The sequence below is a fragment of the Schistocerca gregaria genome, chromosome 9 (genome assembly GCF_023897955.1).
Source record: "Schistocerca gregaria isolate iqSchGreg1 chromosome 9, iqSchGreg1.2, whole genome shotgun sequence".
NCBI lineage: Eukaryota > Metazoa > Arthropoda > Insecta > Orthoptera > Acrididae > Schistocerca > Schistocerca gregaria.
Window position 1 is genome coordinate 27,674,654 of NC_064928.1, and position 23,912 is coordinate 27,698,565.

The window sequence follows — 23,912 nt, forward strand, 5'->3', positions numbered from 1 at the left end:
GCAAGAAGACAGACATACAGCACGGAAGGGAAAAAGTGCCGCAGAGGCCGGGGCCTCCTGATAGCCAAACGCCAAGCACAAACCCGCCAAAGGGTGGCAAGCCCCCGGAAGGGGGGTAAATTGAAATGGGAGAGGTCCCAGCAACAGGTAGAAGGTCATCGACAGGGCTAGTGTAAAAGGCACCACTGGCTAAACATATACCACGATAGTGAACTAGGTACAAGAGAAGCAGCATGGAAGGGGCAGCTGACCCATAAACTTTACAATCATAGTCCAGATGAGACAGAACTAATGCCCATGTGCAAAGAATCTGCCCTGATACCACCTACTCCAATCAAGGGCTCTCTTCATGGGCGCTACCAAGAAAGCACCGTCTGGCATAGTGGCTGTTGCTGAAGTTCCAGTGCTTCGCAGTGGTAAGCAACCTCTCCTGTAGTCTGTGTCACGTATGACCACGCTTCCACACATAAACGCGGAGAGATAGGAAAGCGTGGAGGGGAGAGGTCTGGTCATGTGTGGCAACAGAGAGCAGGCAGACAATGTCCACATTGCCAATTGTGTTGCTGCAGACAACAACCAGGTTCATTTGCATTCAGTAAATTGTATTTTATGTTACAATCTATGAGAGAATAATAAATTTTAAAATCGATTTCAGTCAGTCATCTACAGGAGAGAAATCTTACTTCACCTCTTGAGGTTGTGTCTACTGCAATCGTCCGTGTGACGTCGGAACAGCAGATGTAGCTAAGTGAAGACTTCAAGTGCAATTTTTCTCAAAATGACAACTATCTAGCGACAAGATCATCAAAAATGGTTGCAATAATTGCCATTTATTGCAATTTGGGCTACATTATAAGTATAAGTGGAATACACAACAAACTAAGTTCAAACTCAAACCGAAATCATTATATTTGTTTGATAACTGCTTCTACTCCATCAACTTTTTAAAAATATATATAACGCATGTATGTGGGTGCATTTCAATGCAGTTCAGTGTAACTCACTATGCATAAAAAAGAATTACTGGAGGCACAGACTACTGCAAAAGACTATCATAAAAATCATCTGTATGTTCTCATATTTTTTGGTGTCGACAGGCATTATTCTTACAACGTTATAGTGGGAGAATGCATTTATGATCCATTAACAAGCAAACAATTAACTGTCTTCTGTAAATAACTCTACCAAATGCTGATCAATAATGTTGAAAACCACTGATATCTCCAAAGGTAACTGTCCCTTTCATTTTAAGACATTTTCCAATTCGTGCCTTGAAAATACTTGTGCAAATATTGGAGTTTTTGACAAATTTATCCGGCTGCATTCTCGTGAGTAATTAGAGCACACAACACACTGGGAAAAGCTTAACTTCTCATTGGCCAAAGTGTTGAACATTATAGTCTGTGTCATAGGCTACATATTTCTAATAATAAAAGCTAGGAAATCCTTATGTTCTTTGTACGCATTTTGATATGTCCACAAAAATATTTTTAAACCATGAGTCTTTAAAACCAAGAAAAGTTTTTACTTTACTTCTCTTCAAAGTCTACATCATATCATCATGTGGGTCATTCCATGTTAATTCAACCAATTTGCAAAATTGTTGCAGCTGATAGTCTCAGGTTTGGCTGAAATTTAGCGCACCAATGCTACCAAGAGTGGAACACTCACGTACAAATTTTTAAGTTCCCCTGCCAATTAGTTGCAGAATTATGGCTTGTGGAAGAAGGTGGTGTGACTCGGAAATTGCAACCCGCATCTGGCAATCTATCTTCAGACCCAACTTCAGGTCTTAATAACTTTGGAACTATTTCGCACAGTCCAGTGAAATTTTTACAACCCAGTAACATCCACTTAGAGAACACACACTATGAATCAAAACACCAACAACATATTTCTGAGGGTAAATAAAAAATTCCAAAATGTAATTTTAAAAAATGTAATATGTTAAAAGATACATGTTGTAGGTGTCCTCTATGCCAAATATAATTCACTCAAAAAGGGTATAACTTTTTTTGTGGTACGCTTAATGTGGCCTAAACACACACAGAACTCATCTTGCCCGTATGAGTCTCACAAACAGAGTTACATGCACACAAAAATAGAAAAATTGGAAAAATTACCTGTAAAACATGGATCTTCTAAGTGTGGTAGCACAAAAGGGACAAGTGATATCCAAGCCAAATTTCAAACACTGCATAAGAAGATCATAATATAATATGTGGCAAAATTTCAACTTGTTATTGAAAGGTATTTGGGTACAATAAAAGTTGACAGAGATGTATTTGGTTACATTCCTTTTAACACTATTTAGCAAGTAATAGTGATGATGCAGACAGCTTGTTTCAGATAAAGCTGCAGCAATTATTGGGAACCATTAGGCAACAGAAAGTTAAGCAATGCCAGTTTTCAGGGACAGAATGAGTCTTTGTTAGGCAGAAACAACAAAGGAAACTAGCAACAATTACAGGTTACTCGTGTTTTTAAGATTCTAGTTCAGACTGGTCACTACTGTTGTTGAAAGTCAGCATCGAGGCACAAGAGTGTACTAGTGGTGCTTTTGTTAAAACAAGTTGCAGTATTCGTAGAGCACAAGCATCTGAATGTCATAAAACAACATATGGAACAAAATGTGGCATTCGCTGTGTACTGTATGATCTGGATGAATCGCACCAAGATTTGTTGCTATGGAGAAACGGGATACACCCTGTGGGCACAAGAAGTACAGTTCCAGGAAACTTTAGTGTTTGTTATCATCATATGAAAGTGTTTATGGATAAGTATTCTTTCCTACAAAGAAGTTGTTTTGATCCATTTCGGATTCATAAGAAGACAGTGAAGTGTAGCCTTAGAGAAATTCATATAAAATCAGTATTGAAAGTGAATTAGTGCATGGGACTTATGAAACCAGGACAAAAGTTATGTTCCAGGTGTGTTACACTGCTAAAAAATGAAGAATATTCTGATAATTTACATGACAGTGACTAAGAGTATCAGCCACCTACATCCACAGTGGATGAGCAATTAAATACTTCAGTGACTGCTCTTGGTTTGTTTCCCATGAAGACACACAATGTTGGGAAAAGAGACAGTCCCATCTATAGTAGAAGAAAACTACAAGAAGCTCAAATGGAATTAAAACACAAAATAGCTGACACACTAATGGTGGAAGAGGAAGAACTATCTGCTCCAAAGGAACAGAAATTGTGCCAGAAATGCTCCGATTTGGACAAAATTGTGCCATATCCACACACCAGAAAAAAAGTAGTTATTCTTACCCTTGCACCTTCCATCTAGTCTTCTTGACTACACTGCAAAGGAATTCAATGTTTCTACATATATGGTAAAGCAAGCTAGGAAAATAAAAGCAACTCAAGGAGTGCTTCCACAACTTCAGCAGGCTCAGGGTAAGCAATTGAGTTGCTAGTGTTGGAGTTTTATGAAAATAATGAATACAGCCAAATAATGTCTGGAAAAAAAGACTATGTAACAGTGAAAATGGGAAATGTACGTGTACAGATGCAAAAAAGACTGTTGCTATGCAACATATCAGAATTATATGAAGAATTCAACGAAAAGTATCCCAATACCAAAGTAGGTTTATCGTCTTTTTTCAATCTTCAGCGAAAATGGGTTGTGCCTGTAAGTGCAAGGGTGCACACAATGTTTGTGTATGTGAGACCCATCAAAAAGCTAAGCTGATGTTTCCTGCTATAAAGGATTCTGGTCTGGATTACAAAGGTGCAATGAAGCTGCTAGTGTGCGACATCAGTTCCTACAAGTGCATGATACACAGGTGTGAAAAGTGTCCTGGTAAGGCAAATCTTGCAGAACACATTAATAACAAACTGTATGGTGAACACCTTATGGATGATGATGATGATGATGATGATGATGATGAACTTGTTTCTTATAAACAATGGACACACATTGATCACACAAGTCTTTAAACAAAGCAAAGTACAGTGGAAGATTTTGTTGAAATGTGTTGTCAAAAAACAGTCAAACGACCACACACAGCGTCACAGCAACAGCACAATCAGCTTATCTCCAGTTTTGTAAGGACAATTTGAAACAAGATGAAATTATAGTAGTACTAGACTTTTCTGAAAATAATGTGTTTATAGTTCAAGATGCTATTCAAGGATATCATTCGGATAACAGTCAAACAACTCTCCAGCCATTTGCGATTTACAATAGAGGTGAATCAGGTGATGTGTCTGTCATGAAGCTGTGCGTTTGTAGTGACTGTTTAATTCATGATGCCATTGAAGTTCACGCCCACATTCACACTGTCATGGCATATGTGAAAAACAAGCCGCCTCACATACATTTTGCAAAATACCTCAGTGATGGGGCAGCTAGTCAGTGCAAAACTGTAAAAATCTCAAAAATGTATGCATGCATTACCATGATTTTCAGATTCACGCAGAATGGATTTTTTTTTTTTTTTTTTTTTTTTTTTTTTTTTTTTTTTTTCCAACAAGTCATGGTAAAAATGTATGTGTTGGTATTGGTGCTACCATTAAGCGCATGGCATCATGAGCTAGTCTGCAGCACCCTACAGAAGATCACATTCTAACACCTCTTCAATTATTTACCTGGGTACAGAAAAATATCTCTGGCATACAATCATTCTATGTTTCGAAAGATGAGATGAAATCAGTTGAAGAGTTGCTAAAAAGCAGACTAGAGCACGTTAAAACTGGTGCAGGCACAAGGAGCCATCATCCCTTCTCTCCAGCGGACTCTGACAATGTGCAGATGAGCAGACTGTCCAGTTATAACTATAACATGTGCCTTCACAGTGTGTCTGACTCGAAGCAAAAGCAGCAACATACAACCAGGTTGCTACGTTATTGCAGTTTATGATGACAAAAGGTACTTAGGATGTGTTGCAGAGTGCTGTGAAGCAGAAGGTGATGTATTTGTGCACTTCATGGCAACAGCAGGACCAGCAAGATCATTTCATTGGGCACGTTTGGCAGACAGGTGTTGGATTCCTTTTGAAGATATTCTTATGACAGTTCTAGTTCCTACCACAGTGTCAGGAAGACAGTACAATTTGCCACTCAATGTACAGAGTACAGTATCTAAAGTGTGAGAGAACTTCGTTTGAAGCACAATCAACTGGTTTTTAGCAGTTAAGGTGCAGTAAACATTAATGATAGGTTGTGTTAATCTGTCTATGTGTAGTTGCTTAGTGATTAAATAGTTGTGGGAGAGGATAAGAAGAGGCAAAACAGTTTACGATATGTTTTTACAAAATTGTGTTGTGGAACAATGGCCTCATCACCAAATACATCTGTCAACTTTTATTGTACACAAATGCCCTGCAATAAGTTGAAATTTTGCCACATATTATATTCTGGTCTACTTATGCAGTGTGCGAAATTTGGCTTGGATACCACTTGCCCCTATTGTGCTACCACACTTAGAAAATCCATGTTTTTCAGGTAATTTTACAAATTTTTGTATTTTCATGTGCATGTAACTCAGTTTTTGTGACTGATTCGAACATGATGAGTTCTGTGTGTGTTTAGGCCACACTAAGCTTACCAAAAAAAAAAATTATACCGTTTTGAGTGAATTATATTTGGCATAGAGGGCACCTACAATATGTACCTTTTAACGTATTACATTTTTTAATCACATTTTGGATTTTTTTGTTTTCCCTCAGAAATATGTTGTTGGTATTTTGATTCATGGAGTGTGTTCTCTAAATGGATGTTACTGGGTTGTAAAAATTTCACTGGACTGTGTGGAATGGTTTCAAAGATATTAAGACCTGAAGTTGGCTCTGAAGACAGATTGCCAGATGTGGGTTGCAATTTCCGTGTCACGCCACCTTCTTTCACAAGTCATAATTCTGGAACCAAATGGCAGGGGAAACTAATACTTTGTACATGAGTGTTCCACACATGGTAGAATTAGTGTACTGACTTTCAGTCAAATCTGAGACTAAGAGCTGGAGCCACTGGTTGAACTGACATGTGCTATCTGAGTCTGTGTCCGAACCATCTAATTGTAAATTTAGGAAAACACGTTCAAGGCTGTTATCGACCTTCACCTCCCTGTCAAAGTGTTATTTCTGAAACTTTTCAGCATGCCAAATAAATTGTAGCCACACTGAAGGGGATGCTGTCTATTTCTTCAAGCACAAGTATTTCAGTGTCTGTTATCTTGAATGTATGGTTTTTGTCCCCAACACAGATTGTAACCTGTGCACAAATAAATTCTATCGGATTATACTCACAGTGATATGAGGGTAAATGCATAACTGTGGATCACATTCATTTAACCAGCTTCAGGGGTTCACCACGAGTGTGGCTTATATTGTCCGGAATATTTTTCAGCCAGAGCACAATATCTCCTTTCCTGGTGCTCGTACCTGGCCCTTTCTCTCTAACAGCTGAATGACAACTGGCATGGTAACTACAATGACTGACTTCAAAGCAAGATATTCCAAGAATTGTTCAGTGAATTACTTCTTGAAAGTGACAGCATTCATTTCCAAATGGTAGTCACTACTATTTTTCTTACAGCTAAATACAAGTTTACTCTCAGGAACGAAATCAGAATGAGGGCCAGCATGCAGAATAAGTATCTGAGAAGCTTTTCCTATAGAAACTTTAAAACTGCCAATACCATCACTCGTTTACCAGGAGGTATTTACTGTATGATTCTGATTCACCCACATTTCATCAAGGTAACACACTGCAGAACTACCTCCTCCTCTTGTATCATCCATCTTTATAAGGCAAGTGGTTCATGCTGCTTCTGTGTCACTTCTTTAAATTAAAAATTCTCTTCTTAACATTTCTGAAACCAATATATTTTAATATTCTTTGCACTGATGAAGCACTACCTTCGAAGCCAATTCACTCCTACATAATTGTAACAAATTTTTGTGATATCGGGTATTCCCTTCTTATAAACATTCCAAACACAGAGCACTTTAAAATATTGTTGCCAAAATCATCTATTTGTGTTACAGGTATCGATTTCAATGCTTTCCAGGTAACATGAACACAAATTTTCCTGTGGTTTCTACAGCTATGAAACTTTTGTTTACTATTCTCTGTACTGTTATCTTGCCGACACATGCTTCTGCAGTTCGTTCTTGAGACTTCAAAATGTCCAAAATATAAGTCTCGCTTTCAGATTCACATTTGAAAAGTTACAAATGCGGGAAATAAACTTCCATGTCTGCTTGTGAAACAACTACATCCGCATCTACATGATTACTTGCAACTCACAATTAAGTGCCAGGCAGAGGAGTCATGTAACCACCCTCAAGCTATTTCTCAACTGTTCTACTCTCTCACTGTGCGTAGTAAACATGAACACTTTAGTCTTTCTGCACGAGCTCTTATTTCTCTTGTTTTATTATGATGATCATTCCTCCATATGTGGGTGGCCGTCACTCTGTAGAGAAAGTTGGCGTCTGAAATTTCAAAAGAAGATCCTGCCACAATGAAAAAGGCCTTTGTTTTGATGACTGCCACCACAGTTCGCAGTAATACAAAACGAGCTGCCCTTCTTTGAATTTTTTTGATCAATCCTATTTGCTGTTGATCCCACACCGGTCAACAGTACTCCAGAAGAGGGCAGAAAAGCATGGTGTAAGTAGTCTCTCTAGTAGACCTGCTGCATTTTCTAAGTGTTCTACCAATTAATTGCAGTCTTTGCTTTGCTTTCCTCACTACATTATCCATGTGATTGTTGAAATTCATGTTATTCATATTTGTAATCCTTAAGAATTCAGTTCAATTTACAGCCTTTATATTTGTGTTTTATCCTGTAAACCACAAATCAATGGATTCCTTTTAGTACTCGTGTGGATTTTTCATTATTTAGAGTCAATTGCCACTTTTCTCACCATACAGATAGATTGTCTAAATCGTTTTGTAATTTGTTTCAATCATCTGATGACTTTATAAGATGGTAAATCACAGCATCATCTGCCAAAAGGCTAAGACGGCTGCTCAGATTGTCTCCTAAATTGTTTATTAGCTCGGGAACAGCAGGGGGCCTACGAACCTTCCTTGCAAAATCCAGGTATCACTGCTGTTTTATTCCACGATTTTCCGTCAATTACTATAAACTGTGACCTTGGACAAGAAATCGTGAACCCAGTCACACAACTAAAATGATACACCACAGCTGTGCAATTTAATTAAAGTTGTTTGTCAGATACTTCAAATGTATTGCCATCATCTGACATTCATTTTACAGATACACATTCACAGCTATACTGCTACAAGACAGTAAAATTGACACCTGAATGAATAATTCAGTGACTCCGTGAATGGAACTGCACTGTCGCGAAATAAGGCAATAGCACAGCAGGCAGGAGGGAGATTCTCGCAGTCCAGTTTGTATCTCGCGGCCAGCCCTGGGAGAAAGAATGAATTTTATTGGCCGGTAGCAGTTAGTGGTTGGGGATGCGCAGAACAGCTGAAAATAGGACTGCCGTCCTACATGAGGTGAACTTTAGGCATACATGGGGAGGCAACAGCTGAGGTATCAGAAGTGTTATACCTATGTTATTATGGGGTTCAGCCAGATGCGGACATAACAGCCCTACCACCTGGACTGGCTGCACAGGCCGGTGAGCTAGCGGGGCGGGAGGAGGCTACGAAAGGGAAGAAAGAGAGGAAGGACAGGGGGAGAGGAATCCACAATGTAGATGCTAGCGAGGAAGTTGTTCTCCAAGTGGCGCACACTACGGAGAGGAAATTTAGAACTGGGAGTCAAACCCCAAAGAGGGATCAAAAATACCAAAAAAGGAAGCATGGCAGATAAAAGACAAGGAGAACAAAACCACGAGCAATACAGGAAATCAGGTGGATAGCCAGGTCGACATAAGACCACCGAGAGAGGGGAAGGAGGAGGCTGCAGGAAGGAGCCAGGGCATGGAGGCAGAGGCACAGGGAAGGAATTGTAGTGCGGGAAGGAAGAATGGGCAACAATAGCTCGAGGTCCAGTGTGCGTCATGCGTGAACTCACGAACGAATCGTGAGGCCCCTGGGGATAACTACAGTGTTTCATATTACATCGTAATTTGAATTACTAGATGAAGAGTGCGACTGAATAATGTAAGAAGAGGAGTAGCATTCTTGTTCACAAAGCAGCTGGTTTTCTACTAATATACAGAATGATTATGCTGAGCTGTTAACCTCAGCGTACAGTCCATTTTCATAGACATTTTAATTACAGATATATTGCCATCAACCTCACTTTTCAAATTAAACCATGGTAATTTCTGCTATTAATATCATAATCCTGAAAGAGAGAAATTCAATAGCATTTTACTCTTCAAAATCCAATCACCACTTTCAGAGTAATTAAAATACTTGCTAGAACTTAGGCACAGTCTGGTTTGGATTCGTGATTTCATGTCCAAATTACGTCTTAATGAAATTCGTAGGGAAAAAGGCATCAAACCGCTCCAAAACTGGTATGAAAGGGGCACAGAGGAAACGTAACTTTCATTCTGTCCGTGTTTTCATTTGTGCGAAATACAAGTTAGCTGAAAAAAATAAATGTCTTTCACAAATCAAGATAAACTAAATATGCTACTTCTTTATGTAGAACACAAGGAACATGAAGCGAACTGATGACATATGCACAAAGGTACTTCTACAGACGTTGCCCAACAAGAATGATAATTCAGTAAATAAGCAAAAAAATTTTAATGGAATGGCACCAGAATACAACACAAAGGGTAGGGCGCAGTATTGCAATGAGCAAAGTAAACAAAATAGATGTTCTGGCAATTAATACTCATCCACAGGTTAGCTCCAGAGTATTTAGGAATGCCTCTGGAATAAATCAAACCAAAGTTGTACACATTTTGCATGCAAATAGCACCTGCCCATACTGTGTCACTCATTTCACCATCAGATTAACCAGCGAGATTTCAGAAGATGTTGTGCCACACAGTTCTGATCCGACATTAGGGAAATAGATTTTTTCTTGAAAGAATTCTCTTTGCTCATAAAGCTACCATTACAAATCTTGCTGCTGAATGTAATAAACACACTTTATTTGGCCACTGAGAATCTTCACATGTTGAACATCAGAGGTACTCGAGTGTGAATGTCTGATGTTGGATTATTAGACTATGTGATTGGTCCTTAATTCACTGAATAAACCTGGAGACTATGTGATTGGTCATTACTTCACTGAACAAATGTGGGGACTGCACAATTGGTCCTTAATTCATTGAACAAACCTGAACACATAAAAGAAATACACAATTTTTTACTTAAGTACTACTTGCTCTCCTAGAGGAAGTACCACTTCAGAGATGTATACAACGAATGCCCAACTAACAATTCGCTTGTGGCTAAGAAAGCAGTCACACAGCTCTTTCCTGTCACTGGACAGGAAGTGGAAGTATTATCCATTGGCCTGCAAGTCTGCCCAATATGACATCAATGGACTTATTTCTCCAGGGTAAACTCAAAGACGACGACTATGCAATCATTCCAATGTGTTAAGAGGATTTAAAACACCATGCTGTAGCAGCAAGTGCAATGGTATCAAGGAAGTCCTGTTGTAAATTTTCTCAGAGTAGTGTGACAGTCAACCATTATGAATCTATGAAACTATTTTCCTCCTCTTAGTTAAAACTTAATTGAGGGGAAGCTTCTTTGTCAGTGTTTTTTGGATGACCATGGCCAGACAAATTATTTATTAATATTCTCACTCACCTAACAGTAACTTCTCTCCTCTCTAAAACAGGGTCACTGTTATTACTAACTCTTGTGTCCATTCTAAACAAAATTAACTGAAGCTCAACTATTAGGACACTAAATGTTACAAATATGAACTTACTCCTTCACTTCCTCAATGAAGCTCTTCTGCTGCAAACCTGAATCCTCTGTTTCCGCAAACTAAAACAAAAGAGAATGGTCTAGTTAAGAAACAACAGAACAATTACAAAATAATAAAACAAAAGTCACAAAATTATGTTATATTCATCCTATAGCACCACATTCAAGAATAAAAGTGCTTATTCATTTGATCTCTTCATAGATGTTTATCCACAAATTCTAAAGATAAAATGCTCATCCAGACTCATGGTGTTACAACTGACTTCAATGTTGCCATCCTCCATAATCACCATATTAAATGCAGGATTCTTCTGCTTCGTCAAAACTGTTCAAATTTCAAAAGTTTAGTGGTGTAGCATAAAATAAAAATATTTATACAGGCCTTTGAAGAAATTGTGTCTTCTTCGGTAATGTGAATTACTCCAAAAGGCTGTGGATGTAAACTGTGTAAATTGTATTTACATTTTTTGTGTATAGAAAGAGAAATAACAACCCGTCATTTTCTGTACAATCTTCATATATGTGGACAAAACAGGCTGCTCATTATAATTGCAGTGATGGCCAGAGGAACCTATAGTGAAGTTCAGTAAATGCACACATTTATGCAAACAACTTCATGTACTTCCTGAGTCATCAGTAGCAAAAAAATAACAATGCCAGAAAATGCCATGTATTTTTAGTTCATTTAAAATCCCTATGCCATCTGCTGAACACTGCACATATGTTTAAAAATAAACTTCTGTAAATTACCATCTGGTGCCTAATGCTTACCATTACAGAAAGCTTTGTTCAGGGAGAGACAGTCTGGTTTCCTTAAATAAGAACACCTTTTACAATAATTTAGCCAAAATTAAATACTTACCTGTACATCTTCACTGTCTAAACTGAGAGGGTCCTGGGCACTGCTCGATTCCTCGGCCATGCAATCTTCCTGAAACAGCAAGGCACAGGTGTAAACACCATATGCAAGTGTTTAATGCTTCCAGCTCTTTATTTGTAATTCCTCATTTAGATTACACCATGTCACACACAATCTGTAACATAACCATTCTTAGTCCAAGGCCGTCATAGGATTATATCAAACGAAATGAAAAAATGCTAACGAGACAAGACTGTAACAGAACACCATTCTGGAGTGGCTTTGTTTTGTTTTAGGGCGTGAAAATAACTAGGGTCGAATGCGCCCGTGTCAAAACTGTAGAACACGAAGACAAAGAGAGGAGTAAAAACAACTGCACATCAATCCCAATCAATGGAGGTCTAGACTAAAAATTAAATGACCTTCACCATATTGCTACGACGCTTAAAGAGTAAAACACAGTCGACACCCAGAGCATCCTTCAATAAAATGGCCTGTAACTCAGATGGCAAACACAAATGAGGAAGTAAGCAGTTAAAGAAAGGGCATTCCAGCAGGAAATGGCAGACAGACAAAAGTTGGGCGCAATGTGCACAAAGTGGGGGGGGGGGGGGGGGCTAGTTAAAATGACCTCCTCGCACTGAGAAGGCCAAGAGGAGGTCGTCCAAGCCACTGGGAGAGGCTTAATAACCCAGTGCTGGTTCTCATGAAGGGAGGACCAGTGGTAATGACACTACCTGCTGACACACAGTGACACAGAGATCATTGGAGGGAACAGAAGAAGTAGCGGGCTGAGGTACGAGGACAGTAGCCTCAGCAGCAGCAACAGCAGCTTCGTTTCCTGTCAGACCGACGTGACCAGGAACCCACATAAACACCACAGAAGCTCCATCAAGAGTGAGGAAGTAACAGCTTTCCTGGACCAGTCGCACTAAGTGACGGACGGTTTGCAGTACACGGGGGAGGCTTCGACATCTGAGCAGATGACGCAATTGAAATGCCCGTGTTGCAGGATGTGTTGCGTAGCCTTATACAGGGCGAAGGGCTCTGCTGTAAATACTGAGCAGTGTTCCGGAAGCTGATACCGAAAAATGTCAGAGCCAATGACGAAGGCACATCCGACACCACAGTCACTCCGAGAGCCGTCAGTGTACACACAGGTACTACAGCAAAATTCCATGCTAATGCTGTGAAGCTAAAGGCGATAGAGTGAGGCTGGAGTAGTGTCCTTAGGAAAGAGCATGAAAAATGCTGCAAAATGACACCTTTCCCAGTTCTCTAGCTCAATTAGGGCAGCTCCTAGGACAATTTTTAAAAAAGTCCGTTCACACATTTTGGCTGGTTTTGGAAAAGTTTATATAGCCATATTTCAGGAGTGGTTCGAGATAAAAAATTGAAATTTGGTATTTTTCTTAGTCTCAGTGCCCACTATAAGTATACCAACTTTCAGCAAAATCTAAGAGGGTGAGGTAAAATAGGTGTGTTGATTTGACATGGAATGACTCAAGACCCAAAAGCGAACTCCACAAGGTAACATTGAAGAGGAGCGTGCTCCACACTGGCCATCAAAGGAGTCATTGAAGGAGGAGGTACAGGATGGGTAGCCAAGCACAGAAGACATACGCCATGCATATCTGCCGAGGAGAAAGTCATGCAGGAGGATAGCGATAGTTCAGCAGCTTCTTCGTACAAACTCACAACCGGGCTAGTGTGAAAGGTGCCAGTGGCCAAACGGATACCACAGTGCTGGATAGTATTGAGACGGTGTAAAAAGGATGGACGTGCATATGCATGAACGAATGGACAATGGACCAGTACAAATGGAGAATGGTGATACGATCTGCTTCCCAGGAAGTACCACTGAGGCCATGTAGGACACCGACAGGCCGCATACAGTGGGCTGCCAGGTAAGACATTTGAGAGGACCGAGAGTTTCGCACTGAGCACGAGCCCCAGGAATTTCGTAGTTTCAACAAAGATGTTAAGACGGTGAAAGAAACCAATTGCCCCGCCAGAATTTCATACAAACAGTTTTGTCAGTGTCAAAATGAAAGCCATTGTTGATGCTCCACAAGTAAAGATGATCAAGACACTGGTGAAGACACCGCTCAATCAGAGAAGTCTCTGGATAACTGCAATAAATGGCAAAACCGTCGACGGAAATGGAACCGGATGTGCCCGGAGGGAGACAGGCCATTATAGGGTTAATAGCAAAGAGGATGATGCTCAAATTGGAACCCTGAGGCACACAATTTTCCTGGATAAAGGAGTCCGAAATGTCAGAACCTATATACACCTTGAAAACTTGGTCTTCTAAAAATTTCTGAATGAAACAGGGCAGACAGCCATGGAAGCCCCAGGTTTACAGAGGATACCAGTCCTCCAGCAGGTGTCATGGCCACCGTCTGGAATTTCCGCAGGAAACCATTCGTGACACGAGTGGACAAAGTGATGAGATGGTCAATTGCAGAATGTCGTGCTAGAAAGTCCACACTGTGCAGTAATTAGTAAATTTCAAGTCTCGAGCCACTGTACCAGCCGGGCATGAAATATACATTCCATCATCTTGTAAACACAGCTGGTGAGAGAACTGGGGCAGTAGCTAGAAGGAAGGTGTTTGTCCATACCGGGTGTAGGTATGCGTATGACAGTAACTTCACACCAGCGACTGGGAAATAAGTCTTCTGCCGAGATACAGTTCTACGTATTGAGCAGAAAATGCTTTCCCACAAGTGAAAGGTACTGCAACACCTGAATGTGAACAGCTTCTAGACCTGGAGAGGAGGATTGGCATGAAGTGAGCATGATCTAGCTCCCTCACAGTGAGGGGGACATTGCAGCACTCACAATTTGGAGAAGAGAAGGGTATCACTCGAGCCTCTTCCGCTCATTTCCAATGGAGGAAGGCACAGTGATAGTGAGAAGAGCTAGAAATCTCCACAAAATGGCAGCCTAAGGCATTAGAGATACTAATAGGGTCCACGATAACATCGTCTGCTAGTGTCAGGCCAGAAACTGGAGACCGGATCTCGGTCTCAGAGAGCCGTCAGAGGCTGGCCCACACGGAAGAAGAGAGATTGGAACTGTTAGATCTACTGAATGAAATCCAGCTCGCTTTCTTGCTATCCCAAAGAACGTGACGACACTGTGCACACATCTGTTTATAATGAATGCAGTTTGCCACTGTAGGATGACAGTTAAAAACGCAGAAGACAGGTCTTCACGCACAAATTGCTTTGCAGCGCACCTCAGTCCACCAAAGGACTGGGACCCAACATGGTAAAGAGGAACAGCACATTCTGCGGTGGTAAGGATAATGTTTGTAAAATATTCCACCTGGTCATAACAACAACAGAAATATTGTTGGTCGAAGGTCTTTAGGAACGACAGAAGCCTCCAGTTGGCCTCGGTAAACTGCCATTTGGGTGTGCAAGAATGTGGGGTAGGAGTTGGCAAATGTATAGCACACGGGAAATGGTCACTTGTGTATATGTTAGACAGAACTGATCACTCGGGACAATGGGTAAGCTGGGCAGTACAGAAGAGTAGGTCCAAATGGGGACAGGTGTAAGTGGAGTCTGAAAGGAATGTGGGTACTCCCGTGTTAACGCAGAAGAGATTAAGTTGATTAAGAAGGTCAACCAAAAGGGCGCCTCTTGGGCAGGTTCTGGGAGAACCCCAAAATGGATGGTGCACATTAAAGTCACCAAGCAGCAGAAAGGGGGTGAGGTAGCTGCCTAATAAGCAATAGGAAGTCCATCCCGGTGACATTGCCTGCATTGGCATTTAATTTCACAATGGGCAGAGGTTGTAACATTTTGGCTCATCAGTAATTATTTGCAGTGTTGTACAAGTATTATCAAAATAATATAATCACAATGGTAACTGGGATCCCTCCCCCATGAACCATGGACCTTGCCAATGGTGGGGAGGCTTGCACACCTCAGCAATACAAGTAGCTGTACTGTAGGTGCAATGGCAACAGAGGGGTATCTGTTGACAGGCGACACAAATGAGTGGTTCCTGGAGAGGGGCAGCAGCATTCTCAGTAATTGCAGAGGCAACAGTCTGGATGATTGATCTGGCCTTGTGAAATCAGCCAAAACAGCCTTGCTGTGCTACCACTGCGAATAGCTAAAAGCAAGGGGTAAGTACAATCATAATTTTTCCCAAGGGCATGCAGCTCTACTGTACGGTTAAATGATGACTGCGTCCTCTTGGGTAAAATATTCCAGAGGTAAAACAGGGTACCATTTATATCTTTGGATGGGGACTAATCAGGATGATGTCATTATCAGAAGAAGATACTTTAATTGGGCATGTAGGTTACAAAATTTAAATAGGGGAAAGGACAGATTAAAGTTGGATATAGTGGGAATTAGTGAAGTGTGATGGCAGGAGGAACAGAACTTCCGCTTAGGTCAATATAGGATAATAAATACAAAAACAAATAGGAGTAATGCAGGAGTTGGTTTAATAATGAATATGAAAATAGGAACATGGACAAGCTACTACAAACAGCATAGTGAATGCATTATTGCAGCCAAGATAGGCACAAAGCCAACATCCACAACAATAGCACAAGTTTACATGCCAACTAGTTCCCTAGACGAAGAAATTGAAGAAATGTATGGTCAGAAAAAGAAATCATTCACACAGTTAACGAAGATGAAAATTTAATAGACCAAGGGGGATGGGAATTCAATAGTAGGAAAAGGAAGAGAAGGTAAAATGGTAGGTGAATAGGGGCTGGAGGGAAAGGAATGAAAGAGGAAGCTGTGTGGTAGAATTTTGCTCAGAGAATAATTCAATCACTATGAACACTTTGTTTAAGAATCATAAAGAAGGTTGTACACGTGGAAGTGAGGTGAAGACACCAACAGGTATCAGATTGATTGTATAATGGTATGGCAGAGATTTTGGAACCAGATTTTAAATTTTACGAGATTTCCAGGAGCAGATATGGACTCTGACCACAACTTATTGGTAATGAACAGCAGATTAAACCTGAAGAGAGAGGAAATAAGGAGATGGGACCTGGATAAGGAGATGGGACCTGGATTAAGTGAAAGAACAGGAGGCGGTTGAGAATTTCAGATGGAGCATCAGGGAACAACTGACAAGAACAGGCAAACAAAATACAGTACAAGGGGAATGGATAGCTTTGCCAGATGAAATACTGAAGGCAGCAGAGGATCAAGTAAGCAAAGAGATGAGGGCTAGTAGAAATCCTTGGTTGACACAAGATTTATTGAATTTAACTGATGTAAAGACAAAATAGAAAATGTGGTAAATGAAGACGGCGAAAGGGAATAGAAACATCTAAAAAAAATGTAACCGACAGAAAGTGGAAAATAGCTAAGCAGGGGTGGCTAGAGGACAAATGTAAGGACTTAAAAGCATGTATCACTAGGGAAAGGTAGATGCTGCCTACAGGAAAATTAAAGAGACCTTTGGAGAAAAGAGAACCACCTGTATGAATATCAAGAGCTCAGATGGAGAAACAGTCGTATGCAAAGATGGGAAAGCTGAAAGGTGGGAGGAGTATATAGAGGATCTATACAAGGGAGTTGTACTTGAAGGCAACATTATAGAAATGGAAGAAAATGCAGACGAAGATGAGATGGGAGATACGATACTACGTGAAGAATTTGGCAGAGCGCTGGAAGACCTGAGTCGAAACAAGGCCCCGCAAGTAAACAATATTCAGTTGAAACTAAAGATAGCCTTGGGAGAGCTAGCCATGACAAAACTCTTCCATCTGGCGTGCAAGAGGTATGAGACAGGTGAATTAACTTCAGACTTCAAGAAGAATATAATAATTCCAGTCCCAAAGAAAGCAGTTGCTGACAGGTGTGAATATTACTGAACTACCATTTTAATAAGTCATGGTTGCAAAATACTGACACAGATTCTTTACAGACGAATGGACAAACTAGTAGAAGCTGACCTCGAGGAATATCAGTTTGGATTCCAGAGAAATATAGGAACTCGTGAGGCAATACTGACCCTACGACTTTTCATAGAAGATAGGATAAGCAAAGGCAAACCTGTCTTTATAGCATTTGCACCTACGAGTTGGCCACATATCAGAACTTCCTGAAGCTACAGGGGCTGAAGGGATAATATTCCACGATGTTCCACAACAAATTCCACATTTGTTCAACCAAAATTCGCCAAGAAAAAAAAGTGTTGCATTAATTATAGAGTGCTCATCGTATATTTGTAGTGTCTGTGCAGGATATAGTGGCCGATGTGCAGTGACCACTTTTCATTAAAAGTGCTGGGCAAGTTCATTTGTTTGTTTGAAAGGGGAGGCTGACAAGCGTTGGCCACCTTCCTGCCAGTTGGCTGTGACAGAATCAAGGTGCATACCATGCAATCCTTCTCAAAAAAATTGCAGAAACTATTCAATAATACAAAATAAATAAATAAATAAATAAAACATTTTTGCTTTTATAGCTTTATGTGTCAGGATCATCATGATGATGTGTCCATTAATTCATTAATGGTCAGAGTTAGTGTGATATTTACTGTGAGAAATTTGGAAAAGTTGGAAGTGTCTGTCTGCCACCAATTTCGAGAAAATTGATCTGATATAGCAGGCTCATTTACGTTCGCACCATGTCAGAGATAAAGTCAACGTGAAACATCCACAACGTTCCTCATATTTCATAAATGGTTTCAGACATCGAAATGAGAATTTGGCAAATGATGGCATGCAAACAGAAGACTATTTTGCCACATCATTATTATACAAAATTTAATTATCTACCACATTACTCCACCAACTATAGATTTTTTCGATGAAAAAAATGTAACTTTTAAGGTCCACTGATGGCTGATGAAAGAAGAGATGCTATGGGTTCTCGAACAACGTAAGTGAAGGCATTACACTTTTTTTTCCACAGGAGATGTACTTTTTCATAAGCTACTGATCTTACTTTTCTCAGTTCTTGACATAATAAATTTAATAAACCACTGTTTCAGAATTCTGTCACAATTGTGTCTGTACAACATCTCACTAAGGTGAGACTGTGTGAACCTCGCTGTGTTTTGGAAAAAGAAGAACATGGCAACCAGAGAAATGTGTAGGTTTTACTCAAAATTCATCACTAGTGACGCTTCTCTGGAAGTTAAAAATGCTTACCAAGCCAGGCAAAAATAAATTCCTGCACTTTCAGCAGAACAAACCCGAAGTGACAGTTCGTTTTGAGTGGTCAGCATGCAAATGTGCGTGTGGATAAGCCCCACTTAATAATTACAAAAAATGTGAATGTAAGCTTCAGTTTAGAACAGCACATCCCCTACAATGCCTGCCCATAACCCCCCACCACTACCACTCTCCCCACGTGTGCCCTGCCATCTAAATATCTACCAGCCACGGTATTTTATGCGGACTCTAGTTATTGTATGCGAAGTACTTTGTTATTTGAGGTTTCAGTGTAACCAAAGTGCAAATGGTTAAGCTGTTCTGATAAAAGTTACATCACTGTGTCATCCATTCTTTGATAACACAACAAATTGTTGAGGTCTCGGGCTTTAACTGTCTAACAGTCGCTACAAACATCACACACAGGTTTTTTTTGTTTTTTTTTTTTTACAGTCCTGAGTGGTAAATCATTTTTAGAAAATGTGTGGTAGTACATCATGACCACAAACTTACCAGTTCTGGCTTAACAAAAATATACTCTTCTTGTGTCTGTTCATTATAATTCTCATGTTCTTGCTGGGAAATCTGAAACAGTAATGGATAATTTTATAGACTTTTGCTTAAATAAGTGAGATTATATTATCCCACTTAAAAAAGTTAGATAAGCCCTACATTCTTTAAATATATATCAATATAACAGACTCTATAACAAGGTTTCACAACATGGAATAAATGATTCAGTTAATGCTGCTAAGTGACTTTTCAGAAAATTTAAAAATGCAGTGGAACAAGTGAAACTAAAAAAATAATGTTCTTAATACTTTTATAAACACAATATAATTAAAAAAAATACGCACAGTGCAAAGTTTCATTTTTAAGCATTTGCTGTAAAGTATACTTCAATACACAAATGAAGTGTAATATTTGCTTGTCTCAGGGATGACTGCTTACATACTAATTACTGTGTTCGTCGGTCAAGAACAACTACTTTATTTCTTTACTACTACTACTACTACTACACACATACCATTTTTAACTGAAGTTAAATATGTGGTGAAAGGGTAGCCACAAACTCAATTTGTCAATGACAAAGAGTCACAGTTAGGATAAAGGTATCATTGATAGGGGAATGCTGTTTTCCTTGTGCATATTTTCACCAGCTGCAGTCCTACACAAGTCTATTATACAATTTAATGTGTCACGTGACAACTGTAAATCATGCTTTCACTCTTGTGAGCGCAGAGATAAAGGCAATGCAATTTTCTGTGAAATTCCATAAAAACATAGACCATGGAAAAGATACAAGAATTACGGAAGAGAACAACCAAACTAAGCACGATGAATATGTGGGTGAAAGGTAACAAAAAAGTGAAAATGGAGCAGTTTTATCAATGTATCCGTTTCACTTAATTCCTCTTAGGTGAAAAGACCAATTTAACTGATACATGCTAAAGGAATATGCCTCATCATTGTAATTAAAAACATGGGGCTGGTTGATTCGAAAACATCAAGGAATCATCAGTTTAATGTTGGAGGGAAGTGTGGAGGAAAGGGGGCAAAAGATGTAAAGGGAGGCCAAGAGACAAATACGGTAAGCAGGTTTAAATGGATGTACGTTTCATTAGTTATGTAGAGGTGATGAGGCCTTCACAAGTCTGATTACCATGAAGAGCTTCACGAAACTAGTCTTTGGACTGAAGACGACGACAAAATGCTGCTGCTGCTGTTCTCCTCCATCTGGAGACTTTCTCAGGAAAGCCTCTTCATCTCCGAATAACTACTGCAACCTACATCCATTTGAGCCTGCTTACTGTATCCTTACTTAGGTCTCCCTCTACAATTTTAACCCCTGCCTTTCCCCAGACTTCCCTCCATTGCCACATTCATAAGTCTTCTATAGCACCACATTTCAAAAGCTATTCTCTTCTTGTCTGAACTGCTTATCACCAAAGTTTCTCTACCATACAAAGCTGCACTCCACATAAATAGCTTCAAAATGGCTTCCTGACACATTTATATTCAAAGTTAACAAGTTTCTCTTTTCCATAAATGCTTTTCTTGCTATCGATGGTCTGCAGTTCATATTCTCTCTACTTCATCCTTCATCAGTGTTTTGTTGGCCGGATAGAAAAACTCATCTACTAGTTTTCATGTCCCATATGCTAATCAGGTGACAGAACTACAAAGTTGCTGGCAAACCTCCAAGTTTTTGTTTCTTCTACCTGAACTCAAATTCCAAATAAAAAATTTCTCCTTAGTATCCTTCACAGGTTGTTCAGTGTACAGATTGAATAACATTGGTGATGGACTACGACCCTTACTCTCTTCTGAAGTATGGTTTCCTTTCATGCCCTTTGACTCATATCTGCACCTGGCTTCTATACAAATTGCAGATAACCTTTTGCTATCCATTTTTTATCATTGTTACCTTCAAAATTTCAGAGGATGTAACCCAGTCAAAATTGTCAAAAGCTTTCCTAAATCTACAAATGTAGGTTTACCTTTCTTCAAATACCTTCTATGATATGTCATAGGGTCAGCATTGCTTCCCATGTTCTTACATTTCTCCAGAACTGATCTTAGCCAAAGCTAGCATCTAACAGTTTTTCCATTCTTCTGCAAATGTTTTGAATCAGTATTTTTCAAACATGTTTATAAAACTGATAATACAATAATATTCACACCTGTCAGCATCTACTACTTTGAAACTGGAACTATTACACTATTCTTGAGGTATGAGGGTATTTGCTCTATCACACATATATTGCACACCAGATTCAATAGTTTTGTCCTGGTTAGCTATCCCAAGGATCTCAAAAATTCTGAGGAATTGTTAACTACAGGGGTTCATGTTCCTACTGAAGACTGTGTTCTGTCAATTTCTTCTATCGGTATTTTATCTCCCATCTCATCATCATGTTGTTGTTGTTCAGTTGTTTCCCTTATCTGTGTGTTTGTATAACCCACTAAAATGGACATACCTGAGTTGCAGTCCAAACTGACATCATTACAAAATGTCGTAATCATGGTCTAGGGAACTACTATTAATGTAATGTATCACTCATGAAATCACGTATTGGTTAAAATATGGGTGGTTTTGCTGCACAGTCACAATTTACGACCTGACAAGCTCAGCTAGGGTATGAAACTAGACATCTCTCCTCCCCCCCCCCTCCCTTTTTTTCCTCCAAATCTTGATTGAAGTGACAGCCTGATCTGTAGTGTAACCACAGAGCAAGATTTGGTTGAAAGGTGATAACTTGGTTGGGAGCTGGCAAAGTCAACAAATTTGAATGTCAGATAAAAGTTGTAACAGACTGACCTGTAGTGTAGCTATATGTTTACATGCACACCACATTGAAACATGCTTTGCCTTATTTAATGTAGTTTTCTGTCATCAATATTAAAACTGAGACAGAAATACAGAAAACATATTAGATGAGGACAAGTTATCAATGAGAATTTCAAAGAATGCTCTTGAAACTAAGAGTTCTGATGTTGTATGCACCAGCACTTTCAGCATAATCTAGGTTCAGTGTGCCAAATCACAAATTTGATTGAGCCGACTGATAACTTAACCTAGGCAACAAGACACAAGCTAGCAACAGATCTAGTAGACACTGATGTTCGATGTCAGATTGAGAACAAGAAATGTTATACATGACCTGAGTAAAATGTCTTCAGTATAGTGGCCACATGAGAAGTAATTAGACAATTATTTATTTATAGGCTTGCTTTGGAACAAGTGTTAAATACATGAAAGAAGCTATATTATGGGAGGTAAAATACACACACAAGCATGCAAACATCATAATCACCTGAACACAATAAGATTAGAACGATGGATTTGGGGGGGCGGGGGGGGGGGGTTGCATGGGTCAAATTAATCCCTCTTCCCACACAATTAACTGAAGATCTTTGACACCACACCATATTTTTGTCTTACTGTTGCAAAGATAACAGTCAGGGACAGTCAATAGGATTTAATCACAATATAAAGTGATTTGCCAATTTTTTAATACTAAAATCAGCACGAAAAACCCTCTGAATTGTTGGGACCCATGTCGGAGGTTGATATAGGCCTAAGTCAATGGCAATTCCCCATAAGTGATAAAGAAACAACTAAATACAGACAGGAGCTCTGGGATTGTAGTTAAGGAAATCACATTCACTTTAACATTTCTACACATATGACAAAGCTGACATGTATTCCACCACCTGCAAGAAATTTTAAATTTCATGATGTTCCATTTGTTACTGGATGATGAGGAAAACCATTTACTGGTATCTATCAGCAATAAATCAACACTTTGTGCTGAAAATGAGCAACAATCTACACAGTCTGGGTTGAACAAAATAAACAGCCATGTACTTGGGTGACTCTTGGAAGTGTGACTTAGACACCACACAACTTCATTAACCATCCAGGAAAAAAAAAGGAAAAAAAAGAGAGAGAGGACTATTTCTTTTATATCTTAACTCTTTCCCCATTCCTGATGGTCCTCATTCATTACGTGAACTATTTATAATGCCATAAAGGAAAGGAATCATAAAATTATGATACAAGATGGTTTTGTAAACAGAATATTGTAGCTAACTAGCTACGTAATTCATCATCATCATCATTATGTAAGCACATATGAATTATAAGCATAACTATGGCACAGATGACAGGACTCCATCAAAATATTTAGGTACAAAATGAGCTAAGGGAACATGCGCATAAGTTTTAAACCTTCGGCAAATTTGCACATTGCTGACTCCTTCAGTGAATACATCTATTTTACTGCTTCTGTATAGCCACTGGGGCACTGAATTGTTCACTTAGTCAACGGGATAGGCTTATCAAGTTTTCAATATGACCATATCTAATCTAGTTGCTGCAATATTACTCGTGTTTCACGTCCAACATGTTAACACAACATTGTAAATGAGCAAAAACCAATTTACAGAACAATAAGTTAGGTAAGGTAGACACTGACTAGCCTACCTGCATACAGCACTAAATTTACTGCTCGATACTGCTGATCTCGCTGAATACCAAAAATGGATGAAA

At 39.4% G+C, this 23,912-nt stretch overlaps 1 protein-coding gene across 3 annotated transcripts in view; it reads right to left on the reverse strand.

Annotated features, from left to right (window-relative positions):
• The window catches only part of LOC126291557 (zinc finger protein ZFP2-like), a 180,733-nt gene that overhangs the window by 156,245 nt on the left and 576 nt on the right, over nt 1-23,912 (reverse strand). For all 3 annotated transcript variants that reach the window (XR_007551814.1, XR_007551813.1, XM_049985069.1), the window contains exons 2-4: nt 19,370-19,441; nt 11,707-11,775; nt 10,846-10,904 (exon numbers count right to left, since the gene is read on the reverse strand). Coding sequence is in view for 1 of the 3 variants with exons in the window: in XM_049985069.1 (XP_049841026.1) it covers nt 10,846-10,904; nt 11,707-11,775; nt 19,370-19,441 (200 nt within the window). In the remaining 2 variants the exon portion in view is untranslated. The remainder of the gene's footprint in view (nt 1-10,845; nt 10,905-11,706; nt 11,776-19,369; nt 19,442-23,912) is intronic.